General features: G+C 35.9%; 2 protein-coding genes across 2 annotated transcripts in view; one reads left to right on the forward strand and one right to left on the reverse strand.

Moving 5' to 3' along the window:
- Positions 1 to 845: 845 nt before the first annotated feature.
- Positions 846 to 5,568, reverse strand: LOC136823711 (alpha-1A adrenergic receptor-like). The gene is made up of 2 exons (XM_067079887.1): positions 5,305 to 5,568; positions 846 to 2,148 (listed from the first exon to the last, which is right to left on the reverse strand). The coding sequence occupies exon 2, from the start codon at positions 2,143 to 2,145 to the stop codon at positions 1,090 to 1,092; it is 1,056 nt and encodes a 351-aa protein (XP_066935988.1). The 5' UTR covers positions 2,146 to 2,148; positions 5,305 to 5,568; the 3' UTR covers positions 846 to 1,089.
- Positions 5,569 to 8,461: 2,893 nt separating this feature from the next.
- The window catches only part of LOC136823685 (spectrin beta chain, erythrocytic-like), a 44,010-nt gene continuing 33,532 nt past the window's right edge, over positions 8,462 to 18,939 (forward strand). The window contains exons 1-10 of the mRNA XM_067079852.1: positions 8,462 to 8,521; positions 13,276 to 13,485; positions 13,738 to 13,805; positions 13,961 to 14,074; positions 15,250 to 15,311; positions 16,314 to 16,394; positions 16,683 to 16,798; positions 17,414 to 17,526; positions 17,847 to 18,031; positions 18,662 to 18,844. Coding sequence (XP_066935953.1) covers positions 13,278 to 13,485; positions 13,738 to 13,805; positions 13,961 to 14,074; positions 15,250 to 15,311; positions 16,314 to 16,394; positions 16,683 to 16,798; positions 17,414 to 17,526; positions 17,847 to 18,031; positions 18,662 to 18,844 — 1,130 coding nt within the window. The 5' untranslated portion in view covers positions 8,462 to 8,521; positions 13,276 to 13,277. The remainder of the gene's footprint in view (positions 8,522 to 13,275; positions 13,486 to 13,737; positions 13,806 to 13,960; positions 14,075 to 15,249; positions 15,312 to 16,313; positions 16,395 to 16,682; positions 16,799 to 17,413; positions 17,527 to 17,846; positions 18,032 to 18,661; positions 18,845 to 18,939) is intronic.

An 18,939-nucleotide genomic window follows, 5' to 3' on the forward strand; every position in this document is an offset into this window, starting at 1 on the left:
ACTTCAGTTTGCAGATTCACTCCTAGCGTGGACCCCGACTTAAAGCTTTTTTATAGACTGGATGGCGCGATTAAGTGGCCCGGTAGTATATGGTAATATGCTTTTGCTTAGGCGGACTGTAAAACAATCCGATTTCGTTGTTTTTTGCCAGTTAAGGTGAAAAAAGAATAAAGCTATTTTTTTATTTGAAAATAAGGGATCTGTTATTGATGCTTGTTTCTCATTTAGAAAGCAAAGTTCAGCCAGAAGTAGATTTTAGTCTATTTCCCTCCTCAGTTATGAGTAGACTGTAAGTGAGGATCAGTTTGTTTTTTGTTTTTAGGGCTTTGTTTTGTGGGTTTGAAGGGTGATTCGTGATTTTAGTTTACTTTCTTTGAAAAAAATATGTACCAATGATGACCAATGATAACATTGTATTGAATAACGAATCAGTTTTTGAAAATTTATCTGAGAAAAGTAATTGATATTCTAATGATAAATATAATGAATAATCCAAATTTCAATCCGAACCCTATACTTGTGGGGGCGGGGAGCTCGAAAAATTAGGCCTTTGAAATCGGAAGCTTACAATGTAGAGAAAAATGACGGTGCGTTTTTTTGAAAATTTTATCGTTCGAATCGCGTTATATAACGCATAGTAAAAACCTTATCACCTAAAGAAAAATTGTTTTATAATATTGAAAAAAAAATTAAAAAGATTTTCCTGAAATTTGGATTACCGTGGTCATCAAGAAGAGAAGAAATAAGAATCAGACAGTGTTTTTCTTCTTTTCACAAACTTTATTTTTTCAAATATTATTCCTTATGCTACAAAATTTTGGTAAGAGAAAAAGATCTACAGCAAATCCAAAATGAATATTTAATGCTTTTCCTTTTTGGTCAAAAAATCTAATCTTAGTCTCGAATTTTTCTCAACAGCTTGAGAATCAATTAGTAGCAGGATTCAGGACAATGTGTCCTTAGTTGTTTTACGTTAAAAGGATCCGCCCGTTTCTCGCTTTGAGACAAAAGATAGAGACAGAACAAACAAAAGAAATAAAACTACGAAAACCATTGCAAAATTAATTAATAAATTCTTACACCAAAGTCTTACACCCAAGATGAAGAAATGTCACATTTTGGAATTTTATTCCTCAACAATTTCGTTGCTTCTGATACTGAATGTTTCAATTTCCTTGTCTTCTTAAACGGCAAAGCATTTCGAATAGGTCTATTCAATAACCCGTATATAATCGGATTTAATGCACAACTTGTATAATTGATACCGTTTGCAGCCCATGTAAGTTCTCTACGTAAACATTCATTACAACGTACGTTAATAATTGCCGTGATTAGAAACGTCAACCAACAAGTCAAGAAGACACCGACAAGTAAAGCGATTGTTTTTGCTGCTTTCATGTTCCTTAATATGTGTACCCAAGATACTGACGTACAGCTTTGTTTGTTTCCTTGTGATATAGATAACTGGCTGATGCTTTTCGAATGTTTTTGAGCCACGGCTAACATTAAACCATTTAGAATTAACGTTATAAACGTTGGTGCCATAAAGTTAGCGCATAGTTGAAAAAACACGTATGTTAATGAAAACTGTAGCCAGCACACTCCGTTGAAAACAAATATAGGGAGGTAACCATGCACAACTAACGGATTTAAAATTGGGTAGAGAGCTACACCAATAGTGTAAAGCCATAAAAGAGTGAGCATGATTGCAGTGTTTCGTTTACAGAAAACGAAGCGGTGTTTGTACGGTGAGATAATCTTAGTGTACCTTTCGACCGTGAGCAATAGTAAGTTTAGAACAGATGCAGGGAGGGAGAGGAAGAATAACGCTTCTTTGAAACCACAGCTTATACGACCTCCCACATGGTAACCTTTCAACAGAAATAGAGCATCTTGTGGAATAACAAACATAGCAATCAGCAGGTCTGATACAGCTAAACTGATAATAAAAGCATTTGTGCTGTTATGAAGCGTACGATTTGTGACCACAGTTCCGATCAGTACGACATTGCACACGATTGCTATGATCGGAAGAAGAATGAAGAAAATCCCGAGAGTGGTGGAGAATTCATGTGTTAAATTGTGGCCGTGCTCTGGTTGGGTCCAGTTGGTGAATTGTGTCACATTCCAATTTGAGAAATTCATCTCCTGAAAATAAAGTGAAAATTATTTTGACATTATTTGATAGCGCGAATATATCACTTCTTGTTCTATATCTAAGGTCATTCATTTTAATTGGTTAAAGTGGAGCAAATTTATGTATAGAATCTCACTGGATTGGTTAAGGATTTAGAATCTTTTAATAGATCAAAACGAAAGAAATCCGATATCAATTAATATAAATTGTGATGCGTTTTTACTTTTACTAATACCATTCCCTTTACCCGGACACTGTATTTAGTCCAAATATGTCAACAAAAGATGACTCGAAGCGAAACCTCACTTTCAACTCGGTTTTTCATTTTTCCCCGTTTTATTGTTTTGTCTGTGGTTAACTTAAATCTAAATTTTGAGCTTTTACAGCTCATGGGGCCCCCCCAGCGGTTTGCGTGAATGCGTGAATGGGCTTTTTTGGTTGCGTGAATGCGTGAAAATCGAAAAAAAATTGCGTGAATGCGTGAATTGAAAAAACTTGCGTGAACGTGAAAATCCATATTTCTATTGCGTGAATGCGTGAATCTGCCCTGTTTTTTGCGCGAACGCGTGAATTTTTCCTTTTCACAGTTTGTAGAAAACCCCAAGGTGCGCACCTATTCCAAATTTTAAGGGATGCCAGGTGAAGGTGTACAAAAAAATCAGCAACTTTCAAATTCTCTATTTTATAAAACGATTCATGATTTAGATGCGCTTTCTAGCAATCTAGACACCTTAAATTTCCAGATTTTTTCGCTCGGGCCAAACATGTATTGGCCCTCGAATCTTAAATAACTCTAATTTGCCCCATTGAAAGTGTTTGTTTAAGATAAAACAATGTTTATGAATGATGAGTGATCCAGCGCCAGGGTCATGGCCAGCCAGGGCTAGAGTCACTGGGGGAAGGAGGCGGCCATGACTTCACCACGTTTTTGCAAATAAAAAGAAACTTATTTCAAAGAAACTTTTACCCATGATGTAGACTTTCGATAACCTGATTTCTTGGCAAAATTAGTCTGAAATGGAGTCGTATTTAAGCACATCAGAGGGTTAAAATAGAAATTTTCTCCTGTCGGCGCAAAACATGGTTGCTCCTCCTTAGTCACTATGTTTTCGGCCCCTCCACGTTAGGAAATTAAACGAGAGTGACAAAAATACAAAAATTTCCTCTCTGCTTAAACCCTGAGCTAAGCACCATGGTGTCATACCCGAGTTTGTTTGATCTATTTTTGATAATGTTTAAGCTATTTTTTGTACAAAAATTCGCCTGCGGCGCATATCCTTTCACTTACTATCGTGATACGTTAACTGCAGAAGCTTCACCTTTTCCAAACGATCGTGACAAGTTAGAAGAATCAAATATTTTGCGTGATAGCATGTGATTAAAGTTGAAAAATTACGTAGCGCTTTCTATTTGAGGGCTTCTTATGACGCTATCAAACACGGTGTTTTATAGTCAGGTCTACAGGGAAAAATTACTACTGAGTTAAGTCTTTCTCAAGTGCATGACCAGATCCGGTCGAATAATATCTCGAGTACAGCCTTGTCATACTTTTTTATACAAATCGAACGTTTTACTCCATAATGGCGGAAATTACGTAAATTACGTAACTTAGTGAAATGTGCAAGACCTCTATTTTTGACATTTTCCCCGATTTTTTTCCGAAAATTTTCCCGATTTCCCAAAAAATTGGGTTTGCGTGAATTTCGAGAAAAACTTGCGTGAATGCGTGAATTGCGAAACATTTTTGCGTGAATGCGTGAAATTTGGGTGCGCTGGGGGGGCCTCGCTCATGGAACTCTGTTATCTAATATTTTAGGAAAGAATATTATGCTGTGCTGTCTTCGCAAATTTTATTCCTCTAATCTCCCTAAAGAGAGTCTGCACTTTCTGTAAGATTAGGTATTCAAAAAATTTCTTATCTCAATTCTTATCTATAAGAAGCTCGTTCAAGACTGGAAAGCTAAGAGCCTGTTCTTTCTTTTAGGGAGTCATTCAGTAAGAGCGGGCGATCGGTTTTGAAGAGAGAAAAGGACATGGAATATTTAAGGTCTGCGTAGTAACTAGACTAGCAACCGTAGTAACTAACTTTGAAAAGGATTTGAAAGCAATATTTTTGTTTTTGAAGGCCAATGACCTTAAATCAAAGGTCTTCTAGTCTTTATTACGTACAAGTACAAGACACATTTTAGAAGTTCTGTGATTTACTGGGTATTAAACTATAAATTCTCTAATATTTGAGGTACTAGAGTTGCTAGCCTGGAGATCCATGCTATGATTTCTTATTCTACATACTGATGGCGAAATATATAGCATGGTATGGGCTGACAGTTTGAATTTCCCATATCCTAATAACGGTTGAAAACACAGCCAATCAAATTCTGTTATTGTTTCACTGGTCACACTTTCTTAAAGAAAGCGCAAGTTCCGAAATTTGGTTTTTATTTTAGTAAGTGAGGACAGCGCTAAATTTGAATTTCCCACTGTAATTTTTTTGAGGCCAAAATTGGACTCACAGCTCCGACCCGTCAAGTATTCATCAGATTAAAAAAAAATACGCAGACGGGTTCCTGTCTATAGAGTTGCGGGTTGACGCGGGACTTTCGAACCTCAGACCCTTAGCAGGACTAAAAATGAGAAAAATAGTAAAACTTTTTGAATTTTATGACCCTACTTGGGACTAAATTGACCAAATTTCAATGTTTTGAGGTGCAAAAAGTTAAAATGTTCCTATTTTCCTACAAATTGATAGTCAGTTTGGCCGACTGGGTCGAAAAACAAATTTTATCTAAATCTGACAGCTATTTGGGGGTGAGTACAATGCAAATTTCACAAAAGAAGCCAGCACACTTTTTCTTTTTTTGATAAAAGTTATAATTCCCAACCGAGCTAGGTGTTAAGTTCATTGGGGGTGGGTGTGGTTGGAGAAATACCTTCCTACAGCCCACTCCTACTTAGATAAAAAACAAGTACTATTTCAGTGAAAAAAAGACAAATTCAAATTTAAACTGGGTATTACAGGAGGGCTTTACATATGGCCCATCTGGCTAAGGTGTAAAATTTCGAAATTTGTGAGCCTGTCCCTAAATCGAAAAATGATGTTCTCCATCAAGTCCTGAAGGTCTTCATCTTCACCTAGAAAAATATCAAAATGTTTACGATGTATATACCTGTTTTTGTTTTTCTCTTTTCAACGATCAAGCTGCCTCTTCTCGTTAAGATATTAGTTTAGATAAAGTCTTAAATTATATCCTCGAATATGTTTTTACGCCGTAGATATAATAATTCGAAAGAGCATGAAGATTTGTGAAAATGAAACAATTCTTTGACATCACTCCTTTTTATGTTGCCTGGAAAACTTAAAACAATAGTTTTTCGATTCGAGATTAAAGTCAAATTCTTTGTTCTATTGTGTCACAAAGAAAGGCATCCTCTCCCACTCTCAACAACAACGAAGAAAATCTCAAAAAGTATAGATCTTTTACTTTCTTTGTAATGTTGAAAGTCTGTTAAATTATTTATGTAGGGAGGTTTCTTGAGAAATAATATTGAGAAAAACTTTGCCGAAATCAAAACGATACTTTTTTTCTTACTCCGAACTCTACTTACTACTCTAAGCTCAGGCAGGTGGCTATCCTCTTTTTATCTAGATATTTTTACGAAATTTGTAATTTATACCCCTGATTTTTCATTTTCTATAGAAAAATTCTTCTTTTCAAAGGAAAAGATACATTTACCCAACTTTGAAATTGGACGATATAAAAGCCAATTAATATTAATAAAAATTATGGGACCCATCGCTTGTTAACATAGCTTTATCAATTAACTATACCATTTGAGTCTGAATGAAATCTGCCTCTAGAATCTTTCAAATCTTTGTATTCCCCCACATTAGCTTATCGGTCGGAAAAGAACTATAGCGTAGACATTATAGGGAGCTTTTTAATGGTGAAAATTGTTGAGAAATTTGTGTTGTCGAATATCTTAACTCTATAACTTAGACATAGTTTCAAAATATTCCTTGATTTTTGAAATTCCTACCCTCACAGTATATTTTCGTTTCATCGACCCTTACAGTGAGGCGAAGGTTATACAAACAAATTTATTTCTCCAAGCCACAAATTTCAAGATTTTTGTTCAAATTTTACTCCAAACGCTTCCTTGTTGACATCATAGTCAATAAAAACAATGTTTCTTTTTTTACCGTTAACAGTTCGACTTGCTTTGATTGCGGACGCAAAATGTTGGAATTTTGTGGCGTAAAATGACCAAACCAAATTTATTTCTTTGCTTTCTTCACAACATGAATTTGTAGCATTATTTTTTGACAAAATCTTTCATTACACGGATACTAGGTAAACGACCTACTGTACATGCAGCCCTTAAGGTCCCTTTTCCAAGCTTCCCAAATTGTATTGTGAGGTGGAAATGACTCAAATTTAACTAAATTTTTCTGTACAATTTTAGTGATTGAGGAGCGGCAAAAACCATTGTTTCAAGCGCCGCTGCACAAGATCACTAAAAAAGAAAATTGTTTAGGAGACGGGATAAATTTGAAAACGGTGGCTAGCGCAGGGCGGACTAAGCAGTGGTGGAGGCGTTTACAGAGCCTTTGTTCCAACTTTACAGCCACTTTTTTCCCGTAAACCACCCTCATGCCTTGACTGCACATATATATTTTCTCCGCTTTTACTGACCCTCTAACAGACGATAGCATTGTCTAGCGCCGCGATAAAATTCTTACATTCCGTCATCATAGGTTCGTTAAGTTTCAGAGAAATTGATGATGGAGTAGAAAAAAACGCACCCATTTGCTTTTGTTTTGATTCGAGGCAAAAAGTAACGTGGTTTTGGCGGAACAGCCCTGTCAGATCCGCGGGAGGGTACTATGTCATGTTTGTGAGATGACGGGTATGTCCGAGCTAAAGTTCGAAAATCGACCCTTAGAGAGACTGAATTTGGAAAATTTTGTCCGTTTTTGCCACCCTTAATGCTCGGGGACATGAGAACTTCTTTTCGTGTTGGTGCAATGCAACATACTCTATCCCACCAACACAAGAAAAAAGTGCGTGTCCCATGGTTTCTTTTTTTGCTTCATGGGACAAAAAGTGAGGGAAATACCAAAAAGACACGCTGATTTTGTCCCTGGAATGATGGAGCAAAATTATGATTCGAATCAATTTTGCTCCATTATTGTCCCAGGGACAAAAGTGAGATTTCACTTTTATTGGTAGAAAGAAAAATGGGGTAGAGACACGAGAAAGCGTTTCAGGTTGATGGGATGGAGCATGTTGCATTGCAACAACGCGAATAAAACTTCTATCGTGTCCCCAAGCCAAGCCTTTAGACCCGGGGGGGCACTCGATCTGAAAACGACCATACGTTCGGCCCAAAATTTGGCTTCTAAAATCGGACCCTTACAGTGCACTTTTTCAAAATTTCTCTCAAAATATTTGCAATTTTCCAAGAAAATGTGGAATTTTTCCTCCAAAATTGACCAATTTTGTGCCAATTTTACCAAAAAATTGGCCTTTTATCACAATTTCCTACCCTTACAGTGCAGTTCAGTGCAGTTTTGTAATTTCCTACCCTTACAGTGCACTAGCTGAACTATGAAATACCTACCCTTAAGGGCCGAACGTCTGGTAGGTCATTTACCTTGAGTGCCCCCCTCCCCGGGCCTTTAGAGAAGCCTATTTCCTCTAAATTTCAGCCAAAATTTTCAAATTTTGATCCAATTTTCAAGAATTTATGACCCTTTCAGAGACTAAATTGATTTTTAATGATTTCGTACCTTTTGAGGGACTTTGGAGGTTGTGAAAATCGGACCCTGATGGCTCGCACATACCCTTGCAGCCCTTGTCTGTGTGCGTAGTGCGCAGGCAGTATACAACAATGAAGTATAAGCCCGAAGGGCTAGAAGTCCCGGGGGGGGTACTTAGGCAAATGGAGGGTACGGTATGTGCCGCCCTTAAGGGTACCTTTTTTGGACTTCCAAAGTCCCGCTAAGGGTCGGAAAAATAGGAAAATTTCAACTTTTTACCCCCTGAAAGATCGAAATTTGGTCAAAATTGGTCAAATTAGTCCCGCTAAGGGTCGTAAAATTAAAATTTGCGGCCCATTTTTTAAGGTTCACTGTTCACTTTTTCTTGCCTGAGAAAGGTTAGAGATTGAACTCTAGCCCTTCGGGCTTTGAACTCAAGTAGAGTAGAGCTAGCGTGACACGCTGCAAAATTTCTTTACGATTCCGATTCGGGCTATTTTCGAACATAAAATCGGTTTCGGGCATGTGCTAAATTACTTTGTTTGTTTTGTTTACATTTTGTGGGGTAATCTCAGTTGATTTGAAAGCTCTGGCTCACAATGTCAAGAGAAAAGCTAAAAAAGGTAATTCACTTTATTTGTTATCAATATGTAACTTTTCAGATCGTTTAGATGGTCTGCAAATTAGTAAATAGTGATTTTTTGCTTGTTATGATTGCACTGGATCAGTCACCAAGATAGTTACCGTAGAGTCGTTTAATCTCGACATACGTCTTGCAATCTCGACATAGCTGTAGGCTGGTCTTCGAAATAAAAAATCAAACATAAACAAATACATACCAAAGTTATCAATCAATCACTAAAATGTACTCTCTCTCTATCACGAAATGTGAAGTGTTATTACTTATACTTATATTTGAAAAGAAAACTTTAACGATGTAGTAATCGCTAAAAAAACTAATTAGCATGCTTTCAACGAAGATGTCTAAATCAAAACAACACAACATTTTGCACGCGAGGAATTTTTTAGTAGACATTTTTACCGTGAACCGAAAATAATAAAAAGAACCCGGTTTCCTTTTGAATTTAATGTGACCGCCATACTGGCCATCACGGCGTGCGACCTGTTAGCGCCAAGAGCGTGTGTTTTTATATATAAGGAAGGGGAAACCAGGCTAAGCGCGCGAATTATTTTTATCACGTGACTTGAAGCGTAATAAAGTTGTAAAATTTTAATGATGGACACGAGAAAGTTACGAGGAAGTTTGCATGCGTTTCGTGTGTTGTGTAAAACTGCTTATAATTTGGCTTTCTTTTTAATTGAAAGGATTGCAATGTTTACTGAACTTCTAGTTTGATGGATGAACTTGTTCGATAAGAATGATACCAAGAATTTCATTCAAGGTTTGTTTTGATTATTTTACAGATCCGGTGTCGAGATTGCAAGACGTATGTCGAGATTAAACGACTCTACGGTACAGTTAGCTAGTGGAAGTACCTCGGTTTTAACCAGACGGTGTCAATCGAACAACTTCGAACAAAAATCGCAATCGAACCAATCGAACGTAATCGAATGCGATCGAATAATTGCGATTCGATTGTCAAACGTAATCGAATCTCAATCGAACGGCCGATTCCTGGGTAATATTCGATTGGTTCGATTGATAGTTGAACTATGTTCGATTGTCATATAATCTTCGATTTTGTTCGATTAGGTTTATGTGTTTATGTTTGATGAGTTTGATTAAATTAAATTGGATCACTCCGTTAGGGCTTTTTAGGGGGCGGCCGAGTGCTTAAAGTACCGTACCGAAGCGAATAAAATCTAATATAAGTGAATCAATCGAACGTAATCGAATACAATCGAACGTAACCGAATACAATCGAACGTAATCGAATACAATCGAACGTAATCGAGGCAATCGAACAGCAAATCCTGGGTAATATTTGATTGCGATTCGATTGGTTCGACAATCGAATTGCAATTATTCGATTGCATTCAATTGTGTTCAATTGATTCGGCGTTCGATTCGTTCGATTGACACCGTCTGGTTTTAAGCATGTCAGTCATCAGTCGTAACCACTACATAGAAATGGCAACTATTGCCTTAACAGGAAATACTTCCCGAACGGGAAGGTGAAAAACTTCCCGAAATGGATAGAGTTTCCGAATCAGGAAGTTAACCAGTTTCCCAATCAGGAATGTGACCTCTGCGCACTCCGGAAATGATCGTGGAAGGTAAATAACTGATGCCTATGGCGACTATCTAAAATATGTTCTGTTCGCGTCATAAAACATCTTCAAATCCAGTCGGTCGGTCGGTCGGTAGTAAATTTTGTCGGGTTTTTTAAATCTAATAAATCCCGAAGAATCAAGTCGGCAATCAACAAAATCTCTTGCCGCCATCTTTGATTTGCCAAATTAAATGTGCGCGCGCATGTGTGAACCTTAAAAGCGGACCTTATTTTCGACTCTCGGGGGTATTGGCCCTACCGCGTCGCCGAATTTCGGCTTGAAAATTTCAATAAGGGTACATGAAAAAACTCAAACGGGACTCAATGTGGGTTAAGTAAACAAAAACTCTTAGCGAATGATGATTCAAAGAAGTGCTTAGCTATCAAAAACTTTTTCCGACATTTTACCGACTTGTCTGACTCGGGATTTATGTTTTGAAGGTGAGTCGGTCGGGCGACGCGAACGGAACATATTTTAGATTGCCTCCTATTGTAAAAGAGGGTAAATAAATACATTTCACCGGGTAGTTAAGAAATCCACCGGGTAATCGCTTCTTAATTCTACTTTCCCCATTCCCAATTAAAAACTTCCCTATTTGGAAACTTCTTCTCAATCGGGAAACAAAAATCTGCTTTGTTTACAAAAATTCAACTTCCCGTGCGTTCGGGAACAATGAAAAGTTCTTGACCAAAACAGGATATAGAAAAGTGATGAAATTTTCAATCTGGAAACAGTTCCCTTTTTGGGTTATTTTCACCTTCCCGAAATATTTCCCGTTAAGGCAATAGTTGCGATTTCTATGTAGTGCTTCCGAATGCATGTTCAAAGCTCACAATAACTACTTTATTTTTTTACAGAAATCAAACGAGTGAGAACAAGTCATAAAATTAAAAGTCAGCGCTCCGTGGTTGTGGCGTAGTTTACAAAATTGTTAAGATAGAATGACATACTTTTTACCAACTCTTTTCTACGTCATTTTTTTGAAGCCTCTTCAGCTTCAGGAGAATGTGTTTTTCTATAAGGAATTTTATAACACTTCATGGCAGATGAAAAAGAGGATCAGAAAACGTAAGCTTCTACATTTTTCATTTTTGCATTTATTTTTGCAGAAAAACAATGATAAAACCATGCATAATTATTACAATATGCATGATACAGTAATTATGCATGGCTCTATCATTGTTTTTATGGCTGGACTACATAATTATTCAACAGGACGTCCTCTTTGAAGAAAGGTCTATATGTAAAAAGCATCTTCTGAAAATTTCATTCTTCCCCATAAATGCAAAAATGAAAAATGTAGTAGAAGCTTACGTTTTCTGATCCTCTTTTTCATCTGCCATGAAGTGTTATAAAATTCCTTATAGAAAAACACATTCTCCTGAAGCTGAAGAGGCTTCAAAAAAATGACGTAGAAAAGAGTTGGTCTAACTGTCTGTTAGACAGTTAAAGGGCGGGTGTTAGCTGAGGCAAAGAAAACTGTTTGATAGCCAGTCAGCCAAAATGACCACGTGTTTTGTATGGTTTCAATGATTTCAACACTGTGACTTTCGACACAAAATGGCGCATGTAATGATAAACAAAGTTAGAATGCTGCAAATGCGCTAGAAATCACTCACAAATCAGCAATAGTAAAATTTTTCAGCGCAGGCAACGTTTGATGCTTACAGTAATTAGTGAAATATTTCAATAAATTCCTAATTTCAATTTTCAATGGGCGTTTTTGTAGCGCTTTGTTTTTCGCACAATTTTTGCATCACCCAATCCAAACTTTCTTAACCGTTTGTAATAATTATGCATTGTCAAATTGTTCTACATTGTCCTTACTGTCAAGTCAGGATCTATGGTGGCGTCACCTAAGAATAGAAAAGTAAGGATTTTGTAAGTTTTATGCTTATCAATTTGCGAGATATTCTATTCGTTGTGCATCTTTTTTATTTTTAAAATGAAGCACAACCGAAAAAAATAAAGCTCCTGAAAGTTGCGTATTTGCAGTGACCAAATGATTTTGTAATTTATACTTTATATTAATGAATATCGAAATTAGAGTTTCAGGGCATTGTTGAATTTTTTTCATCTTCACAGGATCAATTTTTGCAATGGTTTTTTTCTCTGGTGCTCTTCCTTGGAAGAATATCAATCACTTTTTCCCCCTTGACGCTTTAGAGCGTAAAAGATAAATTTTTTATTTTATTTTCTCCAACAGGCAATAAAAAATGAGGCAGCAATCTTGCAACGAGGTTGCTAAGTTTCTGTCTTTATTTGCTCCGATGGTAGAATGAGCTAATTATTGGGGTGTGACAGATAATCTCATTTTGTAAATGTTTATTTTCTGAAAGATACAAATGGTATGTTGAATATTATTCACTTGCTTAGTTTTATCATTTCATAGCGCAAATTTAACTTGTTGACACCCTGTGTCTGTAAAGAAAAAAGAAAACAGGTATAGCTTTTTCTAACCAAAGATCTGGAGAGTTCCAGCTACACTGATGATTAGTGAGAGCTCCTAAATCAGACTATGAGTTCTAATATCCAATGCCCCAGACATTTTTTTTTGCACAAACGCCTGCTGCTAAGGTGTTAGCTATAAATCTAAAATGAAACCACTGAAAACAAAAATAAACTTGGCCCACACTCAAAATTCTGTAATTTAATTCTGTAAGTTTTGTACTAATTTTGACGTAGGGGGACAGTTGTTTTCAAAAAGATTCAAAAATTTAAAAGCAGGGCTCCAGAGAGTTCCTGAATGGGAAAAGCTTTGAAACTTAATCTTTAACTGTTTAATGTCAATTCATAAACTTCCTTATACCTTTGTTTTTTATTAATGATGTTGGTATGCAGTGAGTTATATCATATACCTCAGATGTAATCTGTATTGCCAAATAGGGGGCAAAAATAATTGATTGCCTTAAAACTTGCTTTACAGACAGCAAATCTCGAAGTTTTTGTACATTTGCTTCCAAAGAAAGCTAGATAAGCTAGATATCCTATAGGAAAATAACTTTGAAGCGCAGCAAGAAAAAAAATCCAGAAAATAATTTTAACAAGAAATGCTTGTAGTTGGCAGGAGTTAGTGTAGTCAGTGATCGCAAAAAATAGTTCCCTTAAGTTAAGGTAATTTCTCACATATTTTTCACAGTAGACATGTCTGGAGAAGATACACAAAGAGATCGAGTAGCAGAGCTGAAAACTGAACGCATTAAATTACAACAAAAGACATTCACAAAATGGATGAATGCATTTCTTGAGAAATCTGGAAGTGGAGCTGAAAACATTTTTATAGATTTAGCAGATGGTGTGCTTTTGTTCAAACTATTGGAAGAAATCTCAGGAGATAAAATTGGAAATGCATGTATGTTTTTTCTATTTTGTATCACATCATTGTCTTTCCCTTCATATTTTGTAAACATTAAAGGTGTGACAGTATTTTGGCGATAGATACCTCAGTTGTGCTGTTTTTGGAGAAATATTGAAAAAGAAGCTTTATTTTCCAGTTGAGCTTTTCATAATTTAACTAACCAAAACGAATAGCACACTGAAAAACACATTAAATCCTAAAATAGCATTAGCAACTAAAATCTTTGATGTAATTATTTATTTTTAGTACGAGGCAAGCAAAGGATACACAAGATAGAAAATGTCTCAAGAGTCATTCAATATCTCAAAAAATCAGTAAGTCAAAATAATACCAATAGAATGCTTGATTTGAATTCTCAGTTCAATTGCAAAATTGTGGATATCTTTGGATTATTTGTAGGACAATCTTTCTTGGGAGCAAATTATTTTCACTAATTAGATCTCTTTGATCATCTTGTTCGTTTTTGAAGGTGAAGATAGAGAGTATTGGTCCAGAAGATATTGTTGATGGAAAAGAAGAGTTGATACTCGGTTTGATATGGACCATCATTTTAAGATTCTCTATTAAAGATATACAGGACCAGGTAATACTATTCTCTTACTTTTTGGTACCTCCAAAATTATTCTTGCTGCTACGTGAGTACAAATCAGTGATATGCAAGCCTCTACAAATAGAATTAGCTTTTTCTGCAATAGTGAGGTCTGTTAGCACATAAAAACGTAAGAATACTTCAGATGGTGATAAAAGCATGAAATTTGGCACAGACGATCCTTAGAGGGTCTAAAACTTAATTTTAAACAGTAACACCAAATTTTGCCACCTGGTCACCTGCCAGATGACGTCATCAGGTGGCTGGGAAAAAATTATTTTTTTAATGGTTCCAGCAGAAAGAGCATGAAATGTTGATGAAAATCGAGGTATAAAACATGCCTTGAAAATCTTCCTATCAAAAGCTATGAAGGTTGAAAGTTTTGTGATGACGTCATCGCAAGCCTTTCCAGGCAAAACTTAAAAACCTCGTGATTTTGGAACAAATTGACCAAATTTGATGTTTTATACATGAATTCATATCAAAATTCATTGCTTTTTCTGATTCTGATGTTCAAATCATATTACAAGCTTTAAATCCTACAGAACACTAAAACTTAGATTTTGAGATTTGCAAGGCAAATCAACGCAGCGTTCTCCCCTTCAGGAACACAGTGTACAACTGACTAATTTCTTTGGGGTGTTTTAAGCCTTTCTATGTCGTTTAGACCCAAGCATCAGAAAGAACTTCAAATTTTGACAAGGATTCATGTATAAAACACCAAATTTGGTCAACAAGCCCAGATGACGTCACCTGGTAGGTGGCCAGGTGGCAAAATTTGGTGTTACTCTTTAAATTCAGTTTTAGACCCTCTAAGGATCATATGTGCCAAATTTCATGCTTTTATCACCATCTGAAGTATTTTTGTGCTAACAGACCTCACTACAAGTCTACATCTCAAAATTAACAAGAAATTTTACCAACCAAAACCACTTCCTGGCATGCACACCAATAAATTAAGATCCTGATGTTTTATAAAATGATAAACATTTCCCTATTGAAGGCTTTTTAGTGAATTTAACATTTTCCGACATTGGTTCTGCCATCAGACCTAAAAAAAAAACAAATCTTCTTGTAGGTCACAGAGTAATTTGAATTTACCTTCCTTTTCCGCAAATCTTTAAGAATCTCTTGCAAATTGAAATCTATCGTGACATTTCCTTCTTTAGACTGGTCCAGGGAAATCAATAAAAGATTCACTTCTTATCTGGTGTCAAAACAAAACGAAAGGGTATAATCATTATGCTTCTTCTTCAAGATAGTACTTTCTTGGCGTGAATAATTCTTAGATGTTATTCAGTTCTTCCCACGTTTTCGTTTTATCTATAATCTATTGCTCAGCATGCTTTTAAGACCTTATTTTTTCGAAACTATTTTAATTGTTATAAATCTTCACCCCAATGTTTTTCATTTCTATTCCATCTGTTTTCTTAATTGGATAACAAGTAAGGAAAACAATTTTTTCCGTGTTGAAATTATACCCTGTTACTACTAATTATTGTAAATAATTCCTTCTGATATGGTATATTAGATTTTCAACATATCTCGCAATCTGTTGGAAAAACAAGTAAAGCTTTGCTGTCATGTCCCTATCTCATAGTGCAATGTCAAATGAACAATTTTTTTGGCTAAATGATTTTTTACATATCCCTATGATTATTCATTTTTTAGAGATAATTACTATATTTCTGAATAGTCCTATTTCTCCAGATTTCTTGCTTTTTTCAAATATAATCAAAATTGACATTAGAGAGTTGATTTGGATTGAAAATACTTCTGCAAAATGTATAAGTTCAAAAAAATTGATTTCTGTGTGATTGAGGGCCACTCACATATCGATTTTTCCCACAATAAAAACACCAATTTTTTGTGTAAAACCCATGAAAAATAGACGACAAAACTATGCGTAGCGAGAGTAGTTAACAAAATCTAAAAAAGATCTGGCTTAACTGTTAGAAAAATTAGAATTCAATCAGCCCCGAAAATTGATGCTTTGATTGATTTACTTAGAGTCACTGCCTCCCCCTCCTCCTCCTCATGTCATTTTGACGTCTTGTGAAACATCGATATTGTGAGCGGCCCCTTAGAACGGGAAACAGGTTTTCAGAAATTCATTCTTCACCTTTAGTTAGGTGAAGTTAAAATTTTCTTTTGTAGAGTTTTCCTGTAGGATTTTCATAAAAAACTTTCAAAATTCTTGTGAAACCTGACTTTCAAATTCTTTCAATTAAAGGTATGCTGGAGTAGACATCAAGAATTTCACGACTAGCTGGAGAAATGGATTGGCTTTCAATGCACTCATACACGCTCATCGGTAATTAATGAAGAATGTTTTCCACTTATAAAGAAAGAGAAGCGTTCCTGTCTTTTTATCATGTTCTCTTTAGCTGAATCGAAAAATATGGGCTTCAAGTGAAAAACTCCTAAATGTCAAAAAAAATTAACCATTCACTGCCAAGATTGTGGGATTTAATTTGTGTAGAATACTTGAGTCAAACATATCTTTTGTTTCAAAATTAGTACCTACAGTGAGAACGATGCGAACTTTTCGATAATTGATTATCTAATTTTTGCTTTTGAACTTTATTCCTTTCATTCACAGGCCAGATTTGTTTGACTACGACACTTTGGCAGGCAAGTCGAATTTGAAAAATCTTTCACATGCGTTTACATTAGCTGAAGAGAAACTTGGCATTAAAAAGATCCTGGATCCCCAAGGTATGAAAAAAGTCTTGATGTGCGTAGGATTTTCGAAAGGATCCTACTAAATCGATGAGGTGACTACTATTCCCACGGATCTAGTTGTTGTTTACGTTAAAGAATTTGCTCGACACTATAAAATTTTTTTCGTCTCCTTGCTCTCCTCTGTATCCTTTCTTCATAAAGAAACAAATTATCTTATAATTAGCCCCAATGGGGGTAAAATCTACCACCCTCGATTATTTTTGATATGGAAGAGCTATGGCCACAAAAGCTGGTATAGACGTTCTCCATCATGACACAAACTCCCAGGAAGAAAAAAGATTTTGATGACATAAATGATGAATCTTCAACTTTTCTTAAGCAAGAAAAAGTGAAGTCTAAAATTTTTTTGCGCCAGCTTAAGAATGACGTATTATTGAAAACAGCCCTTTCTTTGTTTTAAGCGGCATACCTCGGTTTTACTTTCTGGCGTTTGTATTGAAACCATGTGGGTCATGCCATTTGGAAGAGCGGAAAAGAATATACGATCAAAAATCTTTACCTTACGACCGCTTATCTATTGATGATGAAACAACCGCCGAAATATTTCTCAAATGATTGAAGATAGTACTTTTCTTCTCTTGATTTTAGATATTGATGTTATGCGACCTGAAGAGAAGTCGATCATGGCTTACGTTGTACTCATGTATCAATATTTCGCTAAAGCTAAAAATGAAAAGACCAGTGAGAAACGATTGGTCAAGGTAGGTTTCATCACTTTTTATAGGGCGACGAACACGACAAAGAAATATTGGAAAAAAAACAGAGCGAGTTATAGGCTTGTCTCTTGTTAATAATGATTTTTTTTAAAGTGGCTCTTATTGCTGAAGAGGGCAATATTTCATGGTCACTCCAATGACATTCGCTTATAAAATAGACTTAGATTCACACACTTATGCTCGTTCCATTTTCCCAGCCAAACTAATGAATTTATCTCCAGACCTCCTCATGGAGCCTTCCGTAGATAAGGTTGTCAAGATAGAGCAGGACTTTTTTACTTTATCTCTTATTTTGCTCTATATAGTTTGTATCTGAGCTACAAAGGATCAACAATATGAGGGAAGATTACGAGCATAATTTGAGTGAGATGTTAGCGTGGATAAAAGTGAAAAGCGAAGAATTGAAACGACCACTAGCAGATACGCCACAAGAACTAAAGAGAGATATTCATCGATTCAAACAGTTCCGAAATAATGAAAAACCTGCAAGGTGCTTTCAAATTTACTCTTATTTTTAAATTATCAAGAGCACTTTCTTATATATATAACCTGATACAGTCAACTTTCTCAAATTCAAATATTTTTAATTCTAATCTTTCATGTAATTCGAACTAAAGCATCGGTCCCCGAAGCTGAAGAATCGTGAAAAATATGTCCCGTTATTCAATTATTATTCGAATCTTTCAACGATTGGATAGACTTGTTTTCAGATCTGCATTTGAGTAAATTTGAGTAAATTCTTTTACACCTGTTTAATTCTAATACAGCCTCGGATATTCATTGTTTCTAAGTTTTAGTGACCTGTTATTTTTACCCCCTACCTATGAACCCAATTTCAGCAGACACCCAAATTCTGAGTTGAAAATTTCGGTTTACCTATCATTGGTTATGGCATCGCTTGTAGCGTGTGCCCTATCTCAGTCTACTCACAACAGATCCTTTCTGCTTGCACGACTCTCTCTTTTAAAGAGATGCGGCGAATGAGATGATATGAAACTTTTGAAAATCCTGTTGTCTTTTGATAGCTAATCATTATCTAGCCATGACCTTTAGAGTATGCAGAGAAATCAGGATCTGCTCGGAGATGAGTTCCGATCATAATATCTTTCCTCTCTCGTAGGTATTCAAGGTGGGTAGATATAGAAGCTCATTTTTTGAATCTGCGTCTACTGCAACAAGCCAATCAACAAAAGTGTTACCAACCACCAAACCATCTGTTGCTATGCAACATCCAAAAAGAATGGAGTATCCTGGAAGTAGCTGAACATCAGAGAGATCTCATGATCAGACAAGAACTTTCAAGGTACATGTTATATTTTGTCCAAAAGTGAGAAGGGGACACAAGGTTTCATGCTAAAGCTATCCACAAGCTCGTCTGAATCTAACGTAATCTTTTTG

The sequence above is a fragment of the Clytia hemisphaerica genome, unplaced genomic scaffold (assembly GCF_902728285.1).
Source record: "Clytia hemisphaerica strain Z4C2 unplaced genomic scaffold, Clytia hemisphaerica genome assembly, whole genome shotgun sequence".
NCBI lineage: Eukaryota > Metazoa > Cnidaria > Hydrozoa > Leptothecata > Clytiidae > Clytia > Clytia hemisphaerica.